Source organism: Diabrotica virgifera, chromosome 6, assembly GCF_917563875.1.
Source record: "Diabrotica virgifera virgifera chromosome 6, PGI_DIABVI_V3a".
Taxonomy (NCBI): Eukaryota; Metazoa; Arthropoda; class Insecta; order Coleoptera; family Chrysomelidae; genus Diabrotica; species Diabrotica virgifera.
In genome coordinates this window covers 109,458,055-109,483,955 of record NC_065448.1, presented here as the reverse complement: position 1 = coordinate 109,483,955, position 25,901 = coordinate 109,458,055, and the positions used below count along the sequence as shown (strand labels likewise).

At 32.7% G+C, this 25,901-nt stretch overlaps 1 protein-coding gene and 3 non-coding genes across 4 annotated transcripts in view; all 4 read right to left on the bottom strand.

Moving 5' to 3' along the window:
- Nucleotides 1-25,901, bottom strand: part of LOC114327944 (Krueppel-like factor 5) — a 209,219-nt gene that overhangs the window by 26,242 nt on the left and 157,076 nt on the right. Inside the window, exons 2-4 of the mRNA XM_028276667.2 lie at nt 12,735-12,933; nt 9,008-9,213; nt 877-1,315 (exon numbers count right to left, since the gene is read on the bottom strand). Of these exons, the coding sequence (XP_028132468.1) occupies nt 877-1,315; nt 9,008-9,213; nt 12,735-12,933 (844 nt within the window). The remainder of the gene's footprint in view (nt 1-876; nt 1,316-9,007; nt 9,214-12,734; nt 12,934-25,901) is intronic.
- Nucleotides 24,284-24,354, bottom strand: Trnag-gcc (transfer RNA glycine (anticodon GCC)). The gene has a single exon. It is a non-coding gene; the product is annotated as a tRNA-Gly (tRNA).
- On the bottom strand, nt 24,881-24,953 carry Trnaf-gaa (transfer RNA phenylalanine (anticodon GAA)). The gene has a single exon. It is a non-coding gene; the product is annotated as a tRNA-Phe (tRNA).
- Trnaf-gaa (transfer RNA phenylalanine (anticodon GAA)) lies at nt 25,208-25,280 on the bottom strand. The gene has a single exon. It is a non-coding gene; the product is annotated as a tRNA-Phe (tRNA).

Sequence of the window (25,901 nt, the reverse complement as noted above, 5' to 3'; positions counted from 1 at the left end):
GAACTGACGTACCTACTCTGGAAGTCTTAGAACGGTTTGGATACACTGCCGTTTCTAATAGCATTTCAAATTAAAGGAAAATAGGCTCAGAGGACAACTCAGAAATAAGTGAGTCTCCGGAATCTACAAATAAAAATGTAAAGGGAATGAGAAGAGAAGCGACCTCTGGCTCTGATAGGATCGGGATAACATCGGGTTTAATATCGGGATGGCGATTCACTACCTCCTGAATGCGGTCACGTCATGTACTTAAGGAACCTCAAAAATAGCCTGCCTCCATAGGCAATAGCCCTCCATACTATAATTCCAACATTGTGATGCACACATCTTTCCCTCGGAAATTGAGAACCTCATCTTTCACCATGTCACCATCATCCATCGCCAAACAGAATCTGGATTAAAGAAATCCACTAAAGTACTTCGCTAAAGATAATAGTATATCATTCGAGATCCAGAGCAGCCGCTTTCTGCATCAAGCCAATCAATTATTTCGGTGCCTATAAGTGCTGTAAATGCCTTTAATGGTTTTCTAAAATTCCATTCTACCACTCAAATATTGAATTGAAAAAGACTGTAGGACTTGTACACACTTCTAAAAGTAGGCCAAACTGGCAAACAGGTTGTATGTTTTCAAAAAATATTGATAGTGTGTGAAAATATTTATTTTTAATTCAGCTAAGTACTTTCGGCATAAGTCATGCCATCATCAGAGCTACGTCTAACAGGTCATAAATACCTCATCGAAGAGACATTTTATAGCATATATTTTTTTAAATGAAATTGAATTCCTTGTAAGTATGAATTTAAATCTTCAAATTTAAAAAAATTGATTTTTTGATTATTTTCGGTGATGTAATTCAGTTAATTGTTTCTTACCTATAAAATCACAATGGTGTATCCTTCTCTTCTCCAATTCTGGATTATTCCTCCTATTGTACTTGACGCCACTTATCCGCGGCACTGCGGCGGCCGGCGTCTGTTGCGGACATCCGGGGGCGGGATAGGGGGGCGGAGGCGTCCTGCGCGGCAACGCCCCCCCTGGTGAACCGGGCTCTGAACTTGGCGGCGTCAAGGGGGATACATACATTAGTCTAGAGGGCATGGGGTAGAGTGCGTTGCCTGGAGCAGGCCCTGCTTGCGCCCCCGCCACATTGTTGTATTTGTATTGGTTGTTGTTGTTATTATGGGGGTGGTGCATCGCTTGTTGGGGGTGATAGTGGGGAGGATGATGTTGGGGGCTAGTCGGTTGGGGTTGCGTGTACGGACTGGTGGGGGTTCCGAGTAGATGTAACGTCGGGCAGGACTGTTGGAGAACCTATAATCAAAATTGGAGGTTGAAATATTACGAGTCAAGACATCTAGTATTGATTTTAAACTATACAGTGAAATTATTCATGTTATGTACAAAATAATTATGAATTCTTTTCAAATATCAGGGGTTTTAGTTTCCCTAATTATTTAATTTATTCATAGGAGTATGAGGAACGCTGATTTTATTCTATATTTTAATATTTTTGTAATCGACGCTTTATTACTTTTCTATACATATTGCGTACGTACGTACGTATTGCGTACATTATTTAAGCCTGATCTATGTATAATCTGTTCGCTAAACTCAGACGCAACTTTCTAGATATTTTAGTCGGTAATTTTGCCAATTTTAGTAAAATTGGCAAACAATAATTACTAAGTAGTTAATAATCACTAAATAGTTAGTAATTTTGCCAATTTTTGCAAAATTTGCAAAAAACAAAAAAAAATTATCGACTAAAATATCTAGCCAGTTGCGTCTGAGTTTAGCGAACCGACAACTGTTCACCACAATCAACCATTTTTTTGTAACTACTCTGGGCTAATTAGCAAAATTCATGGAAAAGTTATTTACCAGCAATTTTATTCCTGGAATCGAATTATAAGATCCTCCATATTAATAATATAGGTATGCAAAGTCCGCAGATAGTGGGCTACTTTTTTTATAAACAAAATGGCGCCGACAAATCGTATTTTTTTCAATTATTGCTCTATCACTCCGAAGATTTTAACTTTACAACAAAAACACCCAAATAAAAATTCACCGCAATTAAATTCTGCATAGAGATATGCTTTTCACGATTTGCTCTGACGAAAATTTTCCTCGGAAAATGCGGGTTTTCCTAACAAAAACTCTAATTTTCAAATAAAGTTTTAGATAAGTAATTATTAATTAATAATTAAATAACTTAGTGACATCAAAGCTTTCTTGGTATAGATTGTAATTCCAGAAGCCGGTGAAAATTAAACGAATATTTTAGCAACAATTCAATTGTTAATTAATAATTTATGATCGCAATAAAAACCAAAATAATCATGATACATTGAACAAACTTATAAAGATTATAAAGATGAGATGCTTATTTAATATTTTATCGACAAAATATAAATTTTTGTTTTTTTTGCATAATCTTTAAATTTTGAAAAAAAATAGTTATAATACGCTGGTCTAATTAGTAAAGTACAAAGAAAGGTTATTTACCAGCAGTTTTATTGCTGGAATCGAATTATAAGATCCTATATATTATTAATATAGGTATGCGAAGTCCGCAGATAGTGTGCTACTTTTTTATCAACAAAATGGCGCCGACAAATCGTATTTTTTTCAATTATTGCTCTATAACTCCGAAGATTTTAACTTTACCCCAAAAACACTCAAATAAAAATTCACCCCAATTTAATTCTACATAGAGGCATGTTTTTCCCGATTTGCTCCGAAGAAAATTTTCCTCGAAAAATGTGGGTTTTCCCAACAAAATCTCGAATTTTTAAATAATTTTTTTGGGCCAGTAATTATTTATTAATAATTATATAGCTTAGTGAAATAAAAGCTTTCTTGGTATAGATTATAAATTCAGAAGCCGGTGAAAATGAAACGAATATTTTAGCAACAATTCAATTGTTAATTAACAATTTACAGTCGCAATAACAACCAAAATAATCATGAGACATTGATCAAACTTAGAAAGATTATAAAGGTGTGATGCCTATTTAATATTTTGTCGACAAAATATAAATTTTTCATTTTTTTGCATAATCTTTAAAGGTTTAAAGAAATTGTTATAAACAAATTAACATTTCTCAGAAATTGTTTATTATATTCTAATTTTAAAAAATACTTAAAATGCGTATTTCATAGGTCTTGAAAATGAATGCTTTAAAAAACTGTTCCAACCATTTGCAAAAAAGTTATGAAACAGCAAAGTAAATATACGATATCTCCGTTGTTTATAATTTGTTTTAATTGTTTCAAAACTTAAAAGTGAGTCTATGGTACAATCTAATTAATCACAAAGAATGTCAAAAATTAGTGCAATGGTTATATTTTAATCAAAGATTAAAAATACTTTTTTTTGTAATTTTTAGCGCAAAAGTAGGCCTGATACAGAGTCGGAGCTAAAATGTTCACTCGAAGCGACTGACACGCAGCATACATTATTTATTAAAATATAAATTTCTTAATTATACTTTCGCGAGTGTAAATTACAAAAAAATATATTTATAATCTTTAATTAAAATATAACCATTAAACTTATAATCGATATTTTTTTGTAAATAATTAGCTTGTACTTTAAACTCGCTTCTACGCTTTGAAAGAATTAAAAAAATTATAAACACCGTAGTAATCGTATGTTTACTTTGCTGTTTCATAACTTTTTTGCAAATGGTTACAAAAAAGTTTTAAAGCATTCATTTTCAAGATGTTTGAAATGCGCATTTTAGCTATTTTTTAAAATTATAATATAATAAAAACTTTCTGAGAAACGTTAATTTGTTTATAGCTATCTTTTTTAAAACATTTAAAGATTATGCAAAAAAATTAAAAATTTATATTTTGTCGAGAAAATGTTAAATAGGCATCTCATCTTTATAAGATTTCAAAGTTTGATCAGTGTATCATAATTATTTTGGTAATTATTGCGACCGTAAATTATTAATTAACAATTGAATTGTTGCTAAAATATTCGTTCAATTTTCACCAGCTTCTGGAACTATAATCTAAACCAAAAAGGCTTTTAAGTCACCAAATTATTTAATTACTGGTAGATAATTACTTATCTAAAACTTTATTTGAAAATTAAAAATTTTTTTGGGAAAACCCCTCATTTTCCAAAGAAAATTTTCGTCGAAGCAGATCGGGAAAAACACGTCTCTATGCAGAATTTAATCACGGTGAATTTTTATTTGAGTTGTAAAGTTAAAATCTTCGGAGTTATAGAGCCATAATTGGAAAAAACACGATTTTCGGGCGCCATTTTGTTTATAAAAAAAGTAGCACACCATCTGCGGACTTTGCATACCTATATTATTAATATATAGGATCTTATAATTCGATTCCAGCAATAAAATTGCTGGTAAATAACTTTTCCCAAAAATGGCCTATTCTCCGATAATCAGCCCAGACTAAACTACGATATCTCAGGAAGAACACTCTAAAGTAAAAAATGAACACCTGATAAAAATTTCTTCGTGTAGTACCAAATTATTAATTATCATTTTATAGTCAATGTAAAATATACACTCAACCAAACTTATATATGGAAACTGGAATCATCTGATATTTTTTATTATTTTAAGTACCTTTTATGCTAAATCAAATTTTCTTCTATCGCATCTCTCAGGATCCTAACTAGGTACAGTTTATAAAACCAAAGCAACATACCTGCGAGCTATTAAAGTTGGTTGGATTAAAATTAAAGGATTTTTTTACCGATCATAATTTCTTCCCAGAACATGAACCTTCCTCTATTATATTTATGAACAAATCTGTCAGATTCCATTCTTGCTTATCTTCGCCCTTTAAGTACACAAATTCGTTAATCGTCTGATTTTACACATCCTACTTTCGTTTGAAAACGAAAGTAGCCAGAGTCTAGGAAAAGAGTCTACGAAAAAAAAAAGTAGCCAGAGACAGAGAAATACATCTACTATTCGTCGATCTAACTAAGGCATATGATACCGTACCACTTTGTAAATTATGGCAAGTCCTGGAAAAATCCCCTATTAATATAATATAACTTTAATAAAAGCAGTGCAACAATTCTATACCAATATCCAAGCAAACATAAAAATCAACAGCAGATTATCCAATAGCTTCATGGTGAATAATGGACTACGACACAGATGCAGCTTATCGCGAACACTGTTTTAAATCTATATAAATGAGGTCTTGAATAAGTGGCGGAAATCGTGTTCTGGAATGGGGATACAGCTAAACGACGACTCAACACTATACACACTGCATTTTGCTGACGATCAAGTGGTGATTGCCCAGGATAAAGATGATCTAATATTTATGTCAAACCGGCTGTTTCGCGAATACAAAAAATGGGGCCTATACGTTAATATAAAGAAAACCAAATATATGTGTACAAGGGGACAGAAAAGTGAGTTACAACTAGAGGATGATATGGTTATCGAGCCAAGCTCTGATTATGTATACCTTGGAACGAGAATCCAACAAAGTGGAAGGACAGAATTCGAAATAGAGGAAAGAATTATGAAAGGAAAGAAGGTAATAGGAGCTTTGAACTCACTACTTTGGTCAAAAACCATATCAAAAGAAAAGAAAACACAGCTTTATAATAGCATCTTTAAAAGCGTGGTACTGTATGGATGTGAAACCTGGCAACTGAATAAGCGAACAGAACAGAAGTTGCTCGCACTGGAAATGGACTTCGGCGAAGATCGGCCTGCATCTCTAGAGTCTCACATATTATAACGAATGAACGGGTACGAGATATTATGAATAGAAAAACAAACATAATTGAAGAAGTCCAACAAAAACAACTTTGTTGGTATGGCCATGTACAAAGAATGGAGGAACATGGACTCCCAAAGCTAATAATAGAATGGCAACCCCGGAAAGAAGGAAAAGGGGCAGACCGAAAACAACCTGGATAAGTGGAATCCCGAAAGCCATGTCTGAGAGAGATCTACGACCAGGAGATTGGAAAACCGACGCGGCTGGAGAATAGGAATCGGAAGGCGCAGAACGTTATAAACAGCTGTTATATATACTTTTGTTTGAAAATAGCACACTTTTCCAATTTCCAATGTTTCAGTTTTGGTGTTTAAGACACCAATTTATGTGATCAATCTTGTGCTGCCTGGTTAACTCGGTATCCCGTAACTTCCTCCTGCTATACAGTGATGAGCGCGCTAATAACCGACAAAATAACTTAAACGATGGAAAACATATTAGGTTGTGAGATAAAAAGAAATGCAACTAGTGGAGGTGGAAATTATCGTTATAAACGTATAAATTAACATTACATTTCATAGTTTCCCACCTTTAGACATCCGTGACAGAAGTATTTTATAAAATTCTACTGTCACAGTGACAGTTGTCATACTCATCTGATACGTCTAAAGGTGGGAAACTATGTAATGTAATGTTAATTTATACGTTTATAACGATAATTTCCACCTCCACTAGTTTCATCTCTTATTGTTTCGCAATGTATTATGTTTTCCATCTTTTGCGTTATTTTGCCGGTTGTTAGCTCGCTCATCACTGTATAGTCTTTGGCCCTTGGATACGGCAACTCTTCTTCTTATCGTTTCAACTAAAATATTTACACCTGTAGCTTCCAAAAGCTGCAGGACTCAAATACATAGTGATTCCATATAAATTTGGTTGAGTGTATTGTATTTATGTGGGATTAAATCACAATTAATACGATAAAATAAACAATACGATGTGCTTGAATTCTCTTTAGACAATAATATTATGATCACGAATACATATTTCCAACATAAAAGATAAGTACCTAAGATCATTGTAGAAGTCATATCAAACAACAAACAACCAAATATTGTTTACATTATAGTGCAAAAAATAGAAAGGAGTTGGATAAGAGACGTAAGGGTTAGAAGAAGCTATTAAATAAGCAGTAACCACTACCTACTGGAAACCACATTTAACAGCAAAAGAATAGAAATAAATTCACAGATGAAAATACTAAGAAACGCAAGGATATAATTAACATACATAAACTAAGAGAAGAAATCAACAAAAATCAGATATAAGGAGATAGAGAAGAAAATATACAAAGAAAGAGAAATGACAGAAATAGTAGAAGAACAATGGGAACGATTTAAACATGCTGTAATAAATACAGCAGAACTAGTAGGGGGGACCACAAGAAATAATAGAAAAGAGAAACGGACACCATGGTGGATTAAGAAGTAGGAATCGAAATTGTGGAAAGTATACATACAAGACAAATAAAATTGTTTTATAGACCACTGAAGAACCTACGAAGCTACAAATAAATAAAGCAAATACAAATAATGACCAACAACAGAACAATATTAACCAACGAATATAATGAAAAGGACGAAGGATCTAACGAACAGATGGGGGAACATTTCGAACACCTGTTGAACGAAGAGCAAGGAAAAGCAAAGGGAAATGAAAACAACGTAACTGATGGATCACAGGAAAACACTGAAGAAATAGAACCTATATAGGAAGAAGAACTGGAGGTAGCAATAGGAAATAAAAAGGAAATTAGACCAAAAATATTGAAATACATAAGAGAAAAAGCAAAGAAAAGATTATTAAGTATACATCCTAAATCTGTCCGCAACGTTTTATAGACATGGAAAAAGCATTCGATTCAATGGAAGGGAAAACTATAAGCCTTAAAATAAAACAAGTAAACGAAGACCCGTCAGAAGTATATATTAACTAAAAGTATTATAATGAAAACAATAAATGCAATGACAATAACACAAAATATGCAATAGCAATACAAAAGCAGGAAAATGAAGTACAATCTAGAAAAATTGAACTCAGAATTTAAATGTAAATTAAGAAAACACACAGATAATGAGAATAAGAAGGAAAAAGGCACGGAAAATCGAATCAAAGTAGTGATAAATCAACAAAAAATAAAGCAAACAAACATTTGTAAATACCAGGGAACTATAATAAATAACAGAGAAAGCATCGAGGGCGATCTTAATAGACTATAGCGCACAGGAAAATTATTACATGCAGTAATTAGAGGATTCCCCCACATCAAAGCAATATTAAGAAAAAGGAAGATAACAATGTACCTAACAACACAGATGACAATATACAGGCCAACGTTGATACACTGAGCACAAAACTGGCGTTTGGGCAGAATATACCAGAGATACAATCAGCAGAGATGAAATTCCTCAGAAGAACGATAGGGGCAAGAAGGACAGACATATTTAGAAATGAAGAAATAATAAACATACTTAAAATGAAATGGTTTCTTGACATAATAAAAGAGGAAGGAAAAAATAGTATGGTTCGGTCATAAGTATATCACGGATGGACAGTAACAGACACATGAATAGAGTGTGGGAAGCTACGCCAGAAGCAACAGATCGGTGGAACAGTGGCCAAGAGTGGAATAGCGACATATCAGAGATAGTACAAAATAAGAGTAAATCTTTACAAGAAGCAACACAAATAGCGAAGAACAGAAAAGAATGGAGAAAATTCGTCAAAAGCTAGATACACCTCATAATAACCTACATATACATGTAAAAACTAGTCTCATATAGGTTATAACAACTCCTATTTAAAATAATCCTTTTGAAAACGATTTCCGGAGTGGAAATCGAAACGTCAAAATTGTAAACTGAAATTTTTATCACAATACATTCTGATTTAATCGCATATAAACGTAATATTTTTAATCTTTAATAATAAGAAAATAAAGAAATTCATTAGTAGCAGCTAGCAGCTATATTCAATTTATGGCGTTAGACTAATGAATAGGGCTTTTCATCGATTGTCATTAGTTTCGAGCTTCTGTAATTATGTTGTATAATCTGTGTATAATATTAATATACACGGATTATACGACACGGATTACACGGACATATGACAGAAGCTCGAAACCAACGACTGTGAATGAAAAGCCCTACACATCGGTTTACCTGACCTAGATTATAATTTATTATATTTTAATAAACTGAAAATGGCACCTACCTTTTCTGTTTTAATTTCTAAAGGAGACAGAAGCGGACTCGGCGCCGTGGCGCCGCAACTTACTGTCAAATCATCGACTGCTTCTAACTTGACATGTCCTGGACTAACTCCCAACATGTTTGCATTTTCCGGGTCGATGTTTTGTATGCTGCTAGCGATGTCCTCCCAGAGCGCTGGCGGTCGTAAAAAAGCGTCATCGTCTGCCCCTAAAAGTTTTGAACTATTTACTTAAGCATATAATATTCTACTAAATCACATTTGTAAATGACAGACACCCACCTACCTAACACCTACCTTGGTTGTAATCTAAATGAGAACTGGGACATGAGCAAAGATGTCAAAATACGTATAGAGAAGGCCAGAGAAACTCCAGAAGGGAGTGGAAATGTGTGGAAACAACATTACTTTGAATCTGAAAATTAGATTGGTGAGATGTTATGTGTTCTCTACTCTTTTGTACGGTGTCGAAAGTTGGACTTCAACAGATACACTTCTCAAGAAACTAGAAGACTTTGAAATCTGGATGTTCTCGGTGAAGTCGGATTCTCTGATACACCCAGACGATAACCAATAAGTTGGGTAGATAGAGTTCGTAACGAAGTTGTTTTGCATCGGATGGGAAAAGTCACGGAAGTCGTCGGAACAGTTAAAAATCCTATTCTGAAAAAAATCCTGAATATTTTCACCATGTTATGCGACATCCAGAGGGATATCATATACTCCATTTGATTACAAGGTAATTTAGACGGAAGAAAAGGGCCAGGTCAAAGAAGAACGTCATGGTGGAACCTGAGAGAATGGTTTAACAGATCCTCTGCATCTCTTTTCCGAGTTGCCGTCAACAAAATTACTATAGCCAATGTGATAGTCAACGCTCGATAATCGAGCACGGCACATGAAGAACAAGAAATGACAGAATGTGTGGACAGTATATTACGAAGATTCTCGGTGAATAAGAGAGAATAACCTACATATATAACAAATAAAAATAAAGAGCATAATTAACATCAATACAATGACAGAAAACCGTGTTCTGAGGATCACCAGATTCACCTAATAATGGCGTGAGAAAGAATAACTTACTTTATACGGAGGTACACACCAAAGAACTTATATTTCATTGTCGGAAGAGAGGGATATCAGCAGGAAAAGAAAATCCCTGTTGAAAAACAAAATATTTTCGTTGTGGTTGTTTATGTATAGGCTTACTTGAAAATATTTAATACTTTTTGAAGGAAGTTTAAATAGTTTAATTTGTTTGTAAATGTTAATAATTTAAATATTAATAGTAGGGGAGGAAAGTATGCCAAATGTGCAGTCACTCGAGCTTTATGGGGACCTATAGGGTTGTGAATATTCGGTCCTAAAATCAAAAAAAGTTAAGTAAAGTTTTCCATTTTAGTGTAGACTTTCCATTTTTTAATTTAATTTTCCATTTCCAACAACTGTTTTTTCCGATTATAGCGCCACCTATGCATAATTCGAAAAAATGTCTCAAATAAAAGTTACTTCTTTTTACGTAAGGAATCCAAATCTGCAATAAAAAATGGGGGCTCCTTTTTAAGATTTTAAAGTAACCCCCCACCCCACCTCCGTGGGGGGTCCTGTTTGGTGCCATTCGATAGATTTATCAAAAATATTGAATACCTACGTATATTTTTCAATTTTTCGATCTGATGTTCATTTCGCGAAATACCGCAGGGCTCCTATTTAAAATTTTAAATTTACTTCCACCCCTCTCCATGGGGGCTCGTGTTTGGTATCATTCGATAGATTTTTGAAAAATATTAAGCACGTATTTTTTAGTTTTTCGATCTGTCGCTTTTTTCTTGTGAAATTTTGTGACTCACCCATTTCCTTACGGCCCGGTAAAATCGTCAGATTTTTGAAATGTATACTGTTTTGCATGTACTTATCTTACCTTATCTTAATCTGACGATTTCGAGTTTTTCTCGGGATAGATTTTTTTTCGGGCCCCCCTTAACGAACTCCCCTGTATTAAGAGCCAATATATGGTAGAGGTACCTACATTTACAGGGTTCGAGGTTTCTCCTCATATGATAATCTGACGTGCTCGAGTAACTGCAAAAATCCCCGCTTGTTCTCCCCTACCTTAATAATTTATTGAGCTTAACAAAAACATTTAATACCAAACACAAGCATTTACCATTTAATTATTTTCATAAATTAATAAATTTATCAAGTTTTCTTGAACTAACATTAAGAGGCAACAGTAGCGATCAACAGATAGCAACAAACGCGGTCCAAGATTGAGGCTGTAATTTTGAATATTTTGTAGAGATATTTGGCACACATATTCGTAATATAATAAATAATGGCGGTACAGAGCCCAATTTGAGAAATATATTAGTATGTGGAAATTACTCTGTAATTAAATACAATATTAAAAAAACGAACCTGTACCGCCATTAAGAAGAACAAAACAATAAACTTTCTTCAAATAAACTTTTTTATCCCATGCCTAGATTTTGTGTCATTTTGCACCTACTAAATTTTTTTATTTCTAACAAGAAATCGAACATATTATAACTTAAAAACTAATTAGGCAACATAGAGAAGTTATCACTGTCATTTTGACAAACCTGCGTCAGATTTCTAAGTGTAATAGCCGTTGTATTTTGGTTTATTTTTATAAATATTTATTTATTAATAACAAAATTGTTTTCTATTACTTCCATTTAGCTCGCCTATGAGTATATTTGTCAAAATAGATAGATCTTAGATAATGTCAAAGATTACCACTGTTGTCAAAGTTTCGCAGACCGTTCGAAAAAGGATATGATACTATCATCTCCCGAAGTTATATTGATGACGCGCTACTGTACGCTCTTAAACGAATTATTTTATCCTTATAAAAGTCTTCCCCTTCCACCATCAAAGAGCGCAAACTAGAATAGCTTGCCCATGTTATGAGGAATGAACAGAGATAATATGGCTTGTTGCAACTCATTCTCCATAGGGCAAGGTATTTGGAAAGTCGGAAAGAGAGGACCAGGGAGAAGAAGAATATCTTGGCTTCAAAACCTGAGAAAGTGGTTCAAGACATCGACAAATGGACTATTCTGAATACCAGCAAGCAAAGTTGGAATAACCATGCTGATCGCCAATATCCGGAAAGGATAGGCACCTTAAGGAAAAGACGGGAATACATACAATCAACAAACAAAATAGTTCATAAAATTTAAAGCAAATTTGGAATTAAGGGGAACGGAGCAAAATACAAAATTTTGACGCAAGTCAAAATTTTCAATGTGTTTTAAATATATTAATTTTTTTCGAATCCTGAGAAAACTAATAAATATTTTAAAAATATTTAAGCGCAGAATGAAATATTACATTATCACCGAGGGCCGAAAGTCCCTGAAAACTATAATGTTTATTTTAACAAGTTACAGGGTTGAAAATAAAAGAGAAAATTTAGTTTGATTTCTAATTGCAAATATTTCATTCAAAAGAAACTTTTGATTTATTCCAAGGGACTTTCGGCCCTCGGTAATAAAGTAGTCTTTCATTCTGCGTTTAAATTTTTCAAAAATACTTATTAGTTTTCTCAGGATTCGAAAAAAAAATGAATAAATTTAAAACACATTGAAAATTTTGACATGCGTCAAAATTTTGCATTTTGCTCCGTTCCCCTTAATTTAATAGAACTGAAATAAACAACCAAATTAATTTACTAATATTACGTACTATTATTTCATCTTACCTGGAAGTGACCTCATGGACACGTAACTCATCGCCTGATGCCTAGTGTTGTTATTTGGAGTATTGTTGTTGTTATTGTGGTGTGAGGCTTCGAAGAAATCATCGATTTGAGGTACAGAATCGCGCCGTGGCTTCTCCAATTCTTCATCCAGCGGTCGCTCCCAGTCCTGCTTACACAGGAACGTGTCCAGGTCGCTGGTCTGCAATAAAAAATATATTCAGTTAGTTTTATTTTGATTAATTACATTAACGTATGAATTGTAGATCTCAAGAAAAATGTAAGTCCTAGTCATTATTAATGTTAATCCAATTACAGTGGAACCCCGATACGTCGGCCTCCGATAACCCGGAAGTCCGGCTAACCCGGACCGATTTTCATCAGACAAAACAAACATTTTTTCACTTTGACTAAGTTTTTTACCAATAAATAAACAATACTGTATACAACTATACGTAATTTAGATGTACTGTGTATATCTATTTCATGTTTTTGCAATTATAATGTGTATTTGTTTATTATTTATATGTATTTTATTAATTTATATCATACTCTCCGGCTAACCCGGATTTTCGATACCCCGGATCGACCGCGGTCCGCTTAATCCGACTAATCGAGGTTCCACTGTACATACTACTAAAATATTAAAAATATTCTACTTTTGCTCATTGTTTTGGTATCTAACGTATGCTTCAGTAGTATATTTTTGTAGGTTCCACTGAGTGAGACAACGGTGTCCAAAACATTAAAGACACCGTTGTCTCACTCAGTGGAACCTACAAAAATAGACTACTGAAGCATCCAAATACGCTTGCGCAAGACCTACTTAAGCGACCGAGGCGAGGAAGACTAAAACGCCGTGACCCATTAGACCTTTCTCTACCTGTAATTACTGAAACGTAGACTATATAATTTAATGTGTGTGTATTTTAAGTATTGATGTTTTTTTATATGTTCATAAAATATATCTTTGTAAATTGTTATTTAGATCTCCAGATATTTTTATCAGAAATGTATCGCAAAGGATTTTCATCACTGGATGGATTTCCACTATGTTAATGTGATAACCCTATTGCTTATTGTTTTTTTTAATTGTAAAAACAGATTGCAGTAAATAAAGGATGTTTAAAAAAACGTAAGCTTCATGCTAGTTGGATTATGCTTAACCCTCGTTTCATACGCTAATGGCTTGATTACACGTAACGAGTACAGTGGCGAGACAGCAAACTGTTACTAGGCCGAGACAGTGGTGAGGGCGAGAGATGGTTTATACGTATTTGGCAATTTTTGAATTTGGAGGCGAGTCAGTTCAGTTTCGATTCACAAAAACAAGGAGTAGTGTACTTATGGATCATAAAGCTAACATTAAAAATATATCCAACTACTTATACCACTGCTTATACAATAATTGACGGATATATTATGAGAAGGAGATAAGCTTCTTTGGACTATAGACTATAGACAATGGATTTTAAGAAAACCAAATCTCGCTGCTCCCGATTTCTTCGATTCATTGATGTTTTATTTCTTGTCTATATGTTGAATTTAAATTTTTTATTTTATTTGACTTCTTGAGTTTTAAAACCAACAATATTTATTTCTTCTACAATCGATACATATTATGCTCCATCACGTTTTTGTTTATTTTTATACTCCAAATATTTGAAATTTCAAAAGCACGGGTGTGACTTATACAACTGAACTAAACTTTATTGTCCTATTTGAGTTCTATTTGTTAGCTATTTTTGAGAATCACAAATCACATTGATTAACACAAGTCGTCTCCTCTGATAAAGTGGTAATGTGCACAGTTACACAGCGAGTGTTATTTACACATACCGAGTGGATTGGCGAGTATACGATTGAAGGGTGGGAGGTCGAAGACTCGACCTAGTAAATAGAACAAGATCCGAGTGACTGTCTCGCCATATGAGTGGGTCGAGTGCTCGGCCACGTACTCGTTAGTATGTTTATACTAAACGAGCACTCGGCCGAGAACACTGTCTCGCTATAATACTCGTTACGAGTAATCAAGGTTTAAGAATTTTAACCTGCGATGGCTTGAACGCACGATGACATTCCAATAGTGGCTCGAGCAATCATATGGAATCTTTCTCATTACACAGCGGTTGGAACGTTCAGCGAAGTCTCCATGTAATATGAAAGTTACCATAGGATTGCTTGAGCCACCATTGGAATAGTCATCGTGCGATCTAGCCATGGCACGTTCAAATTCTTAGTGTGTGAAACTGCACTAAGGATCGTTTTTTTGCTCTTTTTTTATACGATTTTTACTCAAAAGCGTTTGTCTTCATCACTCTTATTTTATATTTTATGTAGCATATTACCTTATTATGCAGGGTGTCCAGGAACTCTCCTGACAAATGAATACCGGAGATTCCTCAGACAATTCTAAGAAAATTTAACCCAATTCACCTAGTCCAAAAATGCTTCCTAAGGCAGCTAAAAGAACTAATAGAGCTCTTTGAAGATGAATTTTTTTTAATACCTCCAGAATGATTCTATTTAGAAAAATGAAAACTGGTGCACCTATTTATCTTCCAGAAATAAATTGATTCCATCAATTGCGAATTTCTAGTACCGGTCTGAGGCGTCCGTTTTGGGTAGGGCAACGGTTACTTTATCGCATAACTTTTTTGTCTGTAACTTTTAAGCATTTTTGACATTGGATTATTAAATTTTGAGGTATTCTAGTACTAAAAGGATCTAGTACTAAAAGGTTATCTAGAAAAAAATTTTCATTTCTTGAATTTGAAAATAAAATATAAAAAAACGGTGTATTTTACCGACTTAATGCAAGAGTACCTTTTAGTACTTTTTTTTACGTAACAATTAATTAATCCAGTTTCAAAAATGCTTAAAAGTTAAAGACAAAAAAATATGCCATAAAATAGCCGTTGCCTTACCCAAAACGGACTGAAATATAAATATAGGCGTACCAGTTGTCGATTTTCTACATGGAAGCGTTCTGGAGGTATTTAAAGAATAATAGAAAATAGAAAAAAAATGGCACGGAATAAAAAAATTCATATGTTGTTTGTCGACCTACAGAAAGCCTACGACAGTGTTCCACTGAAAAAGCTGTGGCAATACATGGAAAGTATGAATATTAATACAGAATGAATAAAATCCGTCAAAGTGCTATACAATCAATCAATAACAAAAATAAAAACAGGGACACAAATAACAGCAGGATTTATAACATCAAAAGGATTAAAGCAAGGATGTTGCCTGTCCCCCACTTTATTTAAAATATGCCTGGAAAGTTCTTTAAAAAGATGGAAACAAAAATGTAGAACAATGGGGATACCACTCACCAACACTACGGTATATGTATATAAGCTCAACTTTGCAGACGATCAAGTAATAATGGCTCATGATTATGACGATTTAAACTATATGGCACGAAAATTAATTAAAGAGTATGATATACGGGGTATAGAAGTGAATAAAAAGAAAACCGAATACTTGTGCATTGGAGGAGAACAAAAAGATCTCATATTAGACAATTATACGATAACACCACGATAAAGCACTGCTGTGACTATAAGTATCTAGGTATCACTATTTCGCAGGATGGAACATTAGACAAAGCCATAAGAGAGAGAAATGCGTCAGGGAGGAAAGCCATCACAATGTTAAATAGCATTTTATGGTACCAATCCATCAGCAAAGAAAATAAAAAGAGGAAAGATTATGAGACTATAGTGAAAAAGTATCACTCTATACAGCTGTGAGGTATGGCTACTGAAAGAAAGAACACTGGCAACGGAAATCTAGAAGAAATGATTACCAACGAACGCATTAATGAAATAATGGGAATCAAACGAGCAATCACGGATGAGCTAACAACAAAATAACTTATCTGGTTCAGACATACTTATACAAATAATGGATGAACAACGAATACCAAAGGAAATATTAAAATGGCAACCAGAAGGAAAGAGAAAACGAGATAGACCGAGAAAAAGTTGGAGCGAAAGAATAAATAAAGAACTGAGAGAAAGAGAAATAGAAGAGGACATATGGTACAACCGGACGAAGTGGCGATTGGAAGTCGAAAAACGGCGGAGAACGTTATAAACCGACATGTAGTAGTATGTAGTATTAAAAAAAGTTAAATTGTCTTAAAACTATCTGAGGAATCTCCGGCAGGGCACAAAATATCCATGATATTTATATAAATATCAAAATATCGGATATAATATATATCCGATATATATATCCAAAATGTGATATTTATATGATATTTACGATATTTTGGAAAACATTTCAAGAGACAATAGAGAAACTAAATTGACCAAAATAAGACTCTAATTATTGTAGAATGCAACAATATAAACGATATATTTTTACTTTAAATAAAAAATACAAAAATATAAACGTACGTATGGTAGACATAAACAGAAAACAAAATGATACGAGTATCCAAGTAACAACTAAATTAACTAAAAATATTGAAAACATTAACTTAAACATAGGTATTTCTATTTTTCCGAAATAACATAAAATTCTGAACATTTAAAAAACAAAATCAAAATTAAGAAAATTAATTAAGATGACGGTTCAACATCGGAAGTGTCTGAATCAAAACCAGTAAAGCACCCAAGACTTAATTCTTCCTCTTCATTTTCCCTAGTTTCAGTTGCTTGTTCAGGCCAAATCCATTCCAAATTGTCAAGTTTTTGGTATGAAGAACTGTTTAAATATTTAAACATGAATACAAGTTTAGCAGCCTTTTCTCTTCCCAAATTATTTCGTAATTTAGAATGCACAAGTCCAAAGCTTGTAGGCACCTTTCACTGCTTGCCGTTGAGGCTACTGCTGTAAGTCATTGGTTAATTCGTTGAAGAAATATTTTTTTTCGGGCCAAGCAGATTCAGCGATTGGAACACACTTCCATCATAGTAATGGAGATGTTTTTTTTTTAATTTGGATCATACATGAAAGACGGAAATGGTTTAGACTTCGAAGTTAGGGCCATTACAAACGCAACAAAATCTGTGTTGATTTAATTTAAATATTCATCAGCCTGTTCTTTTTGTTCGGCAATAAGTCTTTCTCCCAAAAAGAGATGGTCCAGTAAGTTTGCCAAAAAATGAGGCGAATCTAGAGCCATATTCCTCCTTTTGTAATAAAAGTTCTTTTTTGAATTGGTTGATCTTGATTGATTTGAATTCCTGTTAGAAGGCAAGTCAACGCAGTTGCGACCTTACCGCTTTTTAACCTTCTTATGTAAAAATTAGTACGAAATAAAATACTGATATACAGGGTGAGTCACCAGTAACGGGACGGAAGATTACATCTAAACGGTAAAAGGTTTGAAAAAAAATTAAATTGAATAGTTTGTAAGTTGATAAAAGCTACATTTTAAGATGATTTTGAAATATACAGGGTGTCCCAATAAATGGCGGCGTATCAAAGTTATATTTTTTCTTATGAAACACCCTATATATTATTGCATTTTTTAATTGTCCGCAAAAAATAAGGTATAGTTTCATAAGGCTTCCCTATACCTATGTACAGAGTGTTCTGAGATATGTTGACTTTTCTTAAAATGTAAGGTTTTAAAAGAAGGCTTATTCTCAAGTTATTTAAGAAATTATAAAAACATTACTTTTACATCTAAATAGCTGGATATTGGTTGAATGTATTCCATGGTTAATTATTATACATTTGTCTACAGGGTGTTCAAAATTTACAGTTTTATTATTGGAGTATTCAATGTGTCATATGATGCTTATTTTAAATAGAACACCATGTATATTAATAAATCATTATACTAACCAAATTTACCTCTTCCGAATGGTATATGAATGTCCTATACCTAGGTGTCGTAGTTTTTGCGTAATTTACAATTATTTAAATTCTTAATCTGTAGATCGATTTTAAAACAAAAGATTAATGTCATTGTATGACATTGTCAGTTTATGACAGTACGGTCTGGTAATTATCAAAACTATAAACATCCGTGTATGATATTCAATTTTTTTTACTTAAAAATGGCTTTGGAAGAGCCAATTACATTCAAATTTAATTGTTCCTAAAAATGAATAATCACACTATCTATGAAAGAGTAGACATGCTACTTTGCATTGGGGAATATTTTTAAAATTTTCTCTTAGCTTCTAAAGTTTACGCTTAAAAGTATCCTGATAGAGGACACCCAAAAAAAGACGTTTTAGAGAAATTTCTCGATAGATTCCGTGCTGCTGGTAATGTTGCATAGTTAGGAAAAGTTAAATAAAAATAAACCATTTATTTTTGATGACGTCAACGAACTTGATGTCCTGCTTTCTGTTACGGAAAACCCAAATACTAGTACCTAAGTGAAAAATGTCAAGGCAATTGGAGATCAGTCTAACAAGTGTATGTAGAATACATAAGAAAATCAGCCGTGTAAAACTCAACTACACCAGCATTAGACAGAACAGGAACGTTTAACTTTTCGTTTATAGACTTTAGAATTTGGAGAAGATCCTGATTATTTTTTAAGAATGTATTGTGTACAGACGAATCTACCTACTTTTAATAATAATCGTCTAGTTAATAGACATAGCTTTCATTTTATTATGATACAGTAAACAAACATTTTACTGTTGATCGCCAACACCGATAAAGTGTTAATGTTTGAGGCAGTATTCTGAGCCAGTACGTTATCGACCCATATTTTTTTGACGAAAATCTGAATGGAGCAACTTTTTTAATTTTCTTAAAACAAGTTTTTTGAATGCTTCTTAAAACCTTCCACTTAGCGTGCGAACAGACATGTGGCTCCAATTGGACGGAGCTCCTGCTTATTTTTGACGTGATGTTAAGAACAACCTCAACATAAAATTTAGAAATAAATGGATAGATAGATTAGGTCCATATACTTGGCCACCTGAATTGACCAAGATAAATTTTTTTAAATAAGGTTATATTAAAAATATTGTAAATTCTGCACTTCCTAACCCAGGAACCTGTGTTTAGTACAATCTTTGATTAATATACATGGTGTTCTAATAAAATACCCATCATATGCTACACTGAAGAATCTAATAATGAAACTGTAAATTTTGAACACACTGTAAATAAATGTGTAATAATCAACCATGGAATGCATTAATTATAAGATAATTACCAGACCGTATTGTCATAAAATGACAATATCATACAATGACATTAATTAACTTCATCTTTTGTTTTAAAATCGATTTACAGAGTAAGAATTTAAATAATTGTAAATTACGCAAAAACTATGAGACCTAGGTATAGGACATCCATATACCATTCGAAAGAAGTAAATTTGTTAAGTATAATTATTTATTAATATATATGGTGTTCCATTTAAAATACGCATCATCTGACACAATAAATACCCCACTAATGAAACTATAAATTTTGAACACCCTGTAGACAAATGTGTAATAATTAATCATGGAATACATTCAACCAATATCCAGCTATTTAGATGTAAAACTAATGTTTTTATAATTTCTTAAATAACTTGAGAATAAGCCTTCTTTTACAACTTTACATTTTAAGAAAAGTCAACATAACTCAGAACACTCTGTACATAGGTATAGGGAAGCCTTATGAAACTATACCTTGTTTTTTGCGGACAATTAAAAAATGCAATAAAATACAGGGTGTTCCATAAGAAAAAATATAACTTTGATACGCCGCCATTTATTGGGACATCCTGTATATTTCAAAATAATTTTAAAATGTAACTTTTATCAACATACAAACTATTCAATTTAAATTTTTTTCAAATCTTTTACCGCTGTAATCTTCCGTCCCGTTAGTGGTGACTCACCCTGTATATCACGATATACACGGTGTAACAAAAATACAGGTCATAAATTAAATCACATATTCTGGGACCAAAAATAGTTCGAATGAACCTAACTTACCTTAGTACAAATATGCACATAAAAAAGTTACAGCCCTTTGAAGTTACAAAATGAAAATCGATTTTTTCGAATATATCGAAAACTATTGGAGATTTTTTATTGAAAATGGACTTGTGGCATTCTTATGGCAGGAACATCTTAAGAAAAAATTATAGTGAAATTTGTGCACCCCATAAAAATTTTATGGGGATTTTGTTCTCTTAAACCCCCCCAAACTTTTGTGTACGTCTCAATTAAATTATTATTGTGGTACCATCAGTTAAATTTAATATTATTAAAACTTTTTTGCCTCCTAGTATTTTTTCGGTAAGGCAGTTTTTATCGAGTTGAGCCTTATTTTTCAATATGTTTACATAAAAATTTTATGGGGGTTTTGTTCTTTTAAACCCCCCAAATGTTTATGTACGTTTCAATTAAAATATTACTGCGGTAGAATTAGTTAAACACAGCGTTTTTAAATTTTTTTTGCCTCTTTGTATTTTTTCGAAAAGGCACCTTTTATCGAGATGTGACTTCTTTTTTAATAGGGTTCAAAATATCCCTAAAAATGTAAATCATAAATAAATGTTCATATTATTACCAAGTCTCCATAATCGTACTTAACCATATACAAATATGTGGTGGATTTGACAAATATTCGAAATATCTCGATAAAAACTGACTTTTCAAAAAAGTACTAAGAGGAAAAAAAGTTTTAAAAACATTGTGGTTAACTAGAGGTACTACAATAATAATTTAATTGGAACGTACACAAAAGTTTGGGGGGGTTTAAAGGAACAAAACCCCCATAAAATTGTTATGGAGTGTCCAAATTTCACTATAATTTTTTCTTAAGATGATACTGCCATAAGAATGCCACATGTCCATTTTTAATAAATAATCTCCAATAGTTTTCGATACATTCGAAAAAATCGATTTTCATTTTGTAACTTAAAAGGGCTGTAACTTTTTTTATGTGCACATTTGTACCAAGGTAAGTTAGGTTCAATCGAATTATTTTTGCTCCCAGAATATGTGATTAAATTTATGACCTGTATTTTTGTTACACCCTGTATATAATATAAATATCATGATATAATATATCCTCGCGCCCTGATCTCCGGTCTTAGTTTGTCGGAGAGTTTCTGGACACCCTGTACCTATATAAATTATATATCTTATTATGTATATAGCAAATACGCCAAACTGGTATTTATGGTGGTATACCCGAACTCAATCATAAATCATTTATCAAAACGCAGTCAATTTATCACACCACAGAAATGATTTATTTTTTTAATTTCCTTTCATCCTGACACATATTTCGTATTAACACCCCGGAAAATAAATGAACAATGGTAAGTCTATCAATTATGACAGGTGGACTAGAGAATTTGTATTTATAAAAAACAAATGAAGCATCGGCGAAAATGACACGGCATTATGGTTGGGAAACTGCGGGAGGTTGAAGTTTTGAAAACAACAAAATATATTAAATTCTAAACACGAACATATTCTTGTGTTGTCACTAGTATCATGTTACTGTCGGCCCAAAATATTATTTTTAAATGAAAATAGTTTCTATCCTTGTGGGATCGGTACTCACCGGAGGGACCGCAGACTTTACTTGGTAAAGTCAACTTTACTAAGTAACAAGTCATTTACTCAACACACACACTACACTATCTGATTGCGAAATCACTGTACCTTGCTATTGGCCATTAGTTGTCGAGGCATTAAGCTAAATAAAAAAATATCAGTAAAGTATTGAATTTATATTAACGTATTGAAATTAGCGATTGTGTAGAAATAAATAATATTAATAAAAATAAGAAAACTTCCTGTCGCCAGGGGGGTACAACGGCCTCCTTTATTGAGATGGACTTACCCAAGTTTTTTTTATGTATTTTGACCCGCAGAACATGAATTTTTTGGGTAACAGTTGATCCGAATGTCGATAAGATTGCTATAAACAAAGAACTTGAGGAATCACATAACAGCGATTTCTCGCAAATCAATTTTTTTTTGTATTGTCTGGATCATTCTAAGCAAAAAATGTTCTTACAAGTTTTTTCGTAGGATGCATAGTTTTCGAAATAAACGCGGTTTAACTTTCAAAAAGTCGAAAAATTGCAATTTTTGAACCCAAATAACTTTTGATTAAAAAATAAAATAGCAATTCTGCTTACCGCATTTAAAAGTTGAAGTCAAATTTTATCGGTTCTGATTATTTGCAACAAAGCTATAAACACATAGTGTTTCCCGTGCCTAATATATGCGTTTTAATGCATTCTACGTAGAAATAGCCTTGCTTGCACTTGCACCTACCCTACTTACATCCTCGTTCGATTTTAAATGGGATATCACTGAAAGCATCACTCAAGCACTATGTGTTTATAGCTTTGTTTAAACAATAAAAAAATAAATTTTTAACACTGCAAATAATTAAAACCGATATAATTTGACTTGAACTTTCAAATGCGGTAAGCAGAATTGCTATTTTATTTTTTAATCAAAAGTTATTCGGGTTCAAAAATTGCAATTTTTCCATATTTGAAAGTTCAACCGCGTTTATCTCGAAAACTATGCATCCTACGAAAAAACTTGTAAGAACATACAAAAAATGTTTTGTTTTGCGAGAAATCGCTGTTATGTAATTCCTCAAGTTCTTTGTTTATAACAATCTTATCGACATCCGGATCAACCGTTACCCAAAAAATTCATGTTCTACGGGTCAAAATACATAAAAAACTTGGGTAAGTCCATCTGAATAAAGGAGGCCGTTGTACCCCGCTGGCGACAGGACTATATAATATAACAGAAAAAATAACAATTGGACAATATGTACTTCCTTTGTGTGGACACCTGTGCAGTAATGACTCCTTTACCAAATTATCTTTGATGCTCTAATGATGGTATGAAAATGTTATTGACATTAAAAGGTTAAGATATTAATTCTACTCAAAAACTTTTTAATCTTTCGAAAATCGAAAACAAACAATTGAACTGGTTTGACTATACAGAGCGAATAGAGCAAAAGGGACTAACAAAGAAGGTACATTAAGCCAAAATGGAATACAAAAGAAAAAGGGAAGACCGAGGAAGACATGAATGGACCAAATTCGGACCAATGGACCAAATGAACATCCGACACCCTGAAGGGCACTAAGGATTATAAGAAAGAAGAAGTACCTAAGCGTTAAGATGTTTTATTTTTTGCATGAAAAATGCGCCTCGTATGAAAAAAAGGGAAGATATATTTTTTGTTACAAATTGAACGAGGAATTTCAAATTTAATTTGAAATATCTCAGTGGCGTACTATTTTTTTCTTTAAAAAATTCAGACCCTTACCCGTATTTTATAAAATATAAAATTCTTAATTGTATGTAAAAATGCGCAATAACTACCTCTTAAAACCCACCAAACTTCATTTGCATATATCAACCGGTTTTAGAGCAATAAATAAATCGTCAGATTGTAAGAAAAACTTTAATAACCCGTAATTGGATACGAAGCACTTGCGGACATACGTTTATAGAGCAAATTGTTATTATTTTCTTATACAGAATTAGCTCTAAAGTTTGTCGCACTTATTTACAAATACCATGTACAATAAATTTGTATTTAGAAATAAATTGGAATAAAAAAACAGATGCATCGGCCGGGAATCGAACCCGGGCCGCCCGCGTGGCAGGCGAGCATTCTACCACTGAACCACCGATGCGATGACTCATGTTACCAATTTCAGATAACTATACTGGTGAATATACCTATCTACATACTAATAACTTCTAATACATACATTGAAATAGAGGGAAATTAGAATTTAATATAATTATTAAATTAATAAATTAAATTGAAATTAAATTAACTAAGAAATATTACCATTATGTATGAAACTTCGTATAACTTGTTTTTTTAATTTTGTAATAAAACTTTTTCTTGTACTTTCATTATTTTCTTTAAAGTGTGTTTCAATTTTAAATAATTTTTTTAAAATTATTTAAACTAAATGTTTGACATCTACATTAATATTAATTTCTTACTTTACTACATTCTTTACTATAATACCGACAATACGGTAACTCCTTGTAAAAATTGTCAAGATCAAAACATCAATAAATTGAGGTGAATAATTATTTATCTTGTAATAGAGAAAATAATAGACATTCATATCATATTTTATATAAGCATTTTTTCTATAACTATTATCAATTGCCCAAAATTTCACTTATAAAAATAAAAAGACTTGCCGAAACCAGGGATCGAACCAGGGACCTTTAGATCTTCAGTCTAACGCTCTCCCAACTGAGCTATTTCGGCTGATAGTGGGATGATCTCATATTATCGAGTCTCCCTGATTTGGACAGGAGCGGCTTAACGCTTTATCATATTATGAAATTAATATTTTATAATAAATATATAAAATTAATATAAAATCACTACATCACGGGCTACATTATCTTATCGGGCTACTGGGCTAATATTCTGATTTTTCTCTGTACATCGAGTAAGTTGTATCGAGTTAAGTTGTATAAATTAATACTGAACATTATCGACATAATAACTAAAATACTTGCCGAAACCAGGGATCGAACCAGGGACCTTTAGATCTTCAGTCTAACGCTCTCCCAACTGAGCTATTTCGGCTGATAACATGCCCAACTAAACAGGGTCGGCCTTTGAAGCGATATCAAATTTTTGTAGGTAATTATCATTAATTTAAGTAAAAGTTTCTAAACTATATCTTAATTTAATCTTATCTATTACATTGGTTAATGTTAATTCTCAGTCGATTAATGTAACATGCATATTGGTACTTTTTAAATATTAAAACCAGACTTACAATTATTTTTAGCTGATCTAGTTTGCTGAATATTGATCCTATAATATTTAGTACTGATAATATGTTAATGTTTTTTTAGTTACTACCTTTAGTTTTATATAATATATCTTTACAATCTTAGTTTAGCTCTTTACCAGTCGAAAAAAAAGAACTAAATGAAACATGTACATAATTACATTACGGTCTATCTGATTTTTAGGGTGAGCATTTAATGAGGAGTATATTCTTAAGTTCTCTGTATATCGTGTGTAGTTTCGAGTTATGTTGTATAAATATTGAAGCAGTATAGAGATCATAACTAAAAGATTTGCCGAAACCAGGGATCGAACAAGGAGCTCGATTTTTGTTCCTTCGTTTCGTTATCGATCATTCGCAACCCTGTACTCTACATAGGTATTATACAGATAGCGAATGATCGATAACGA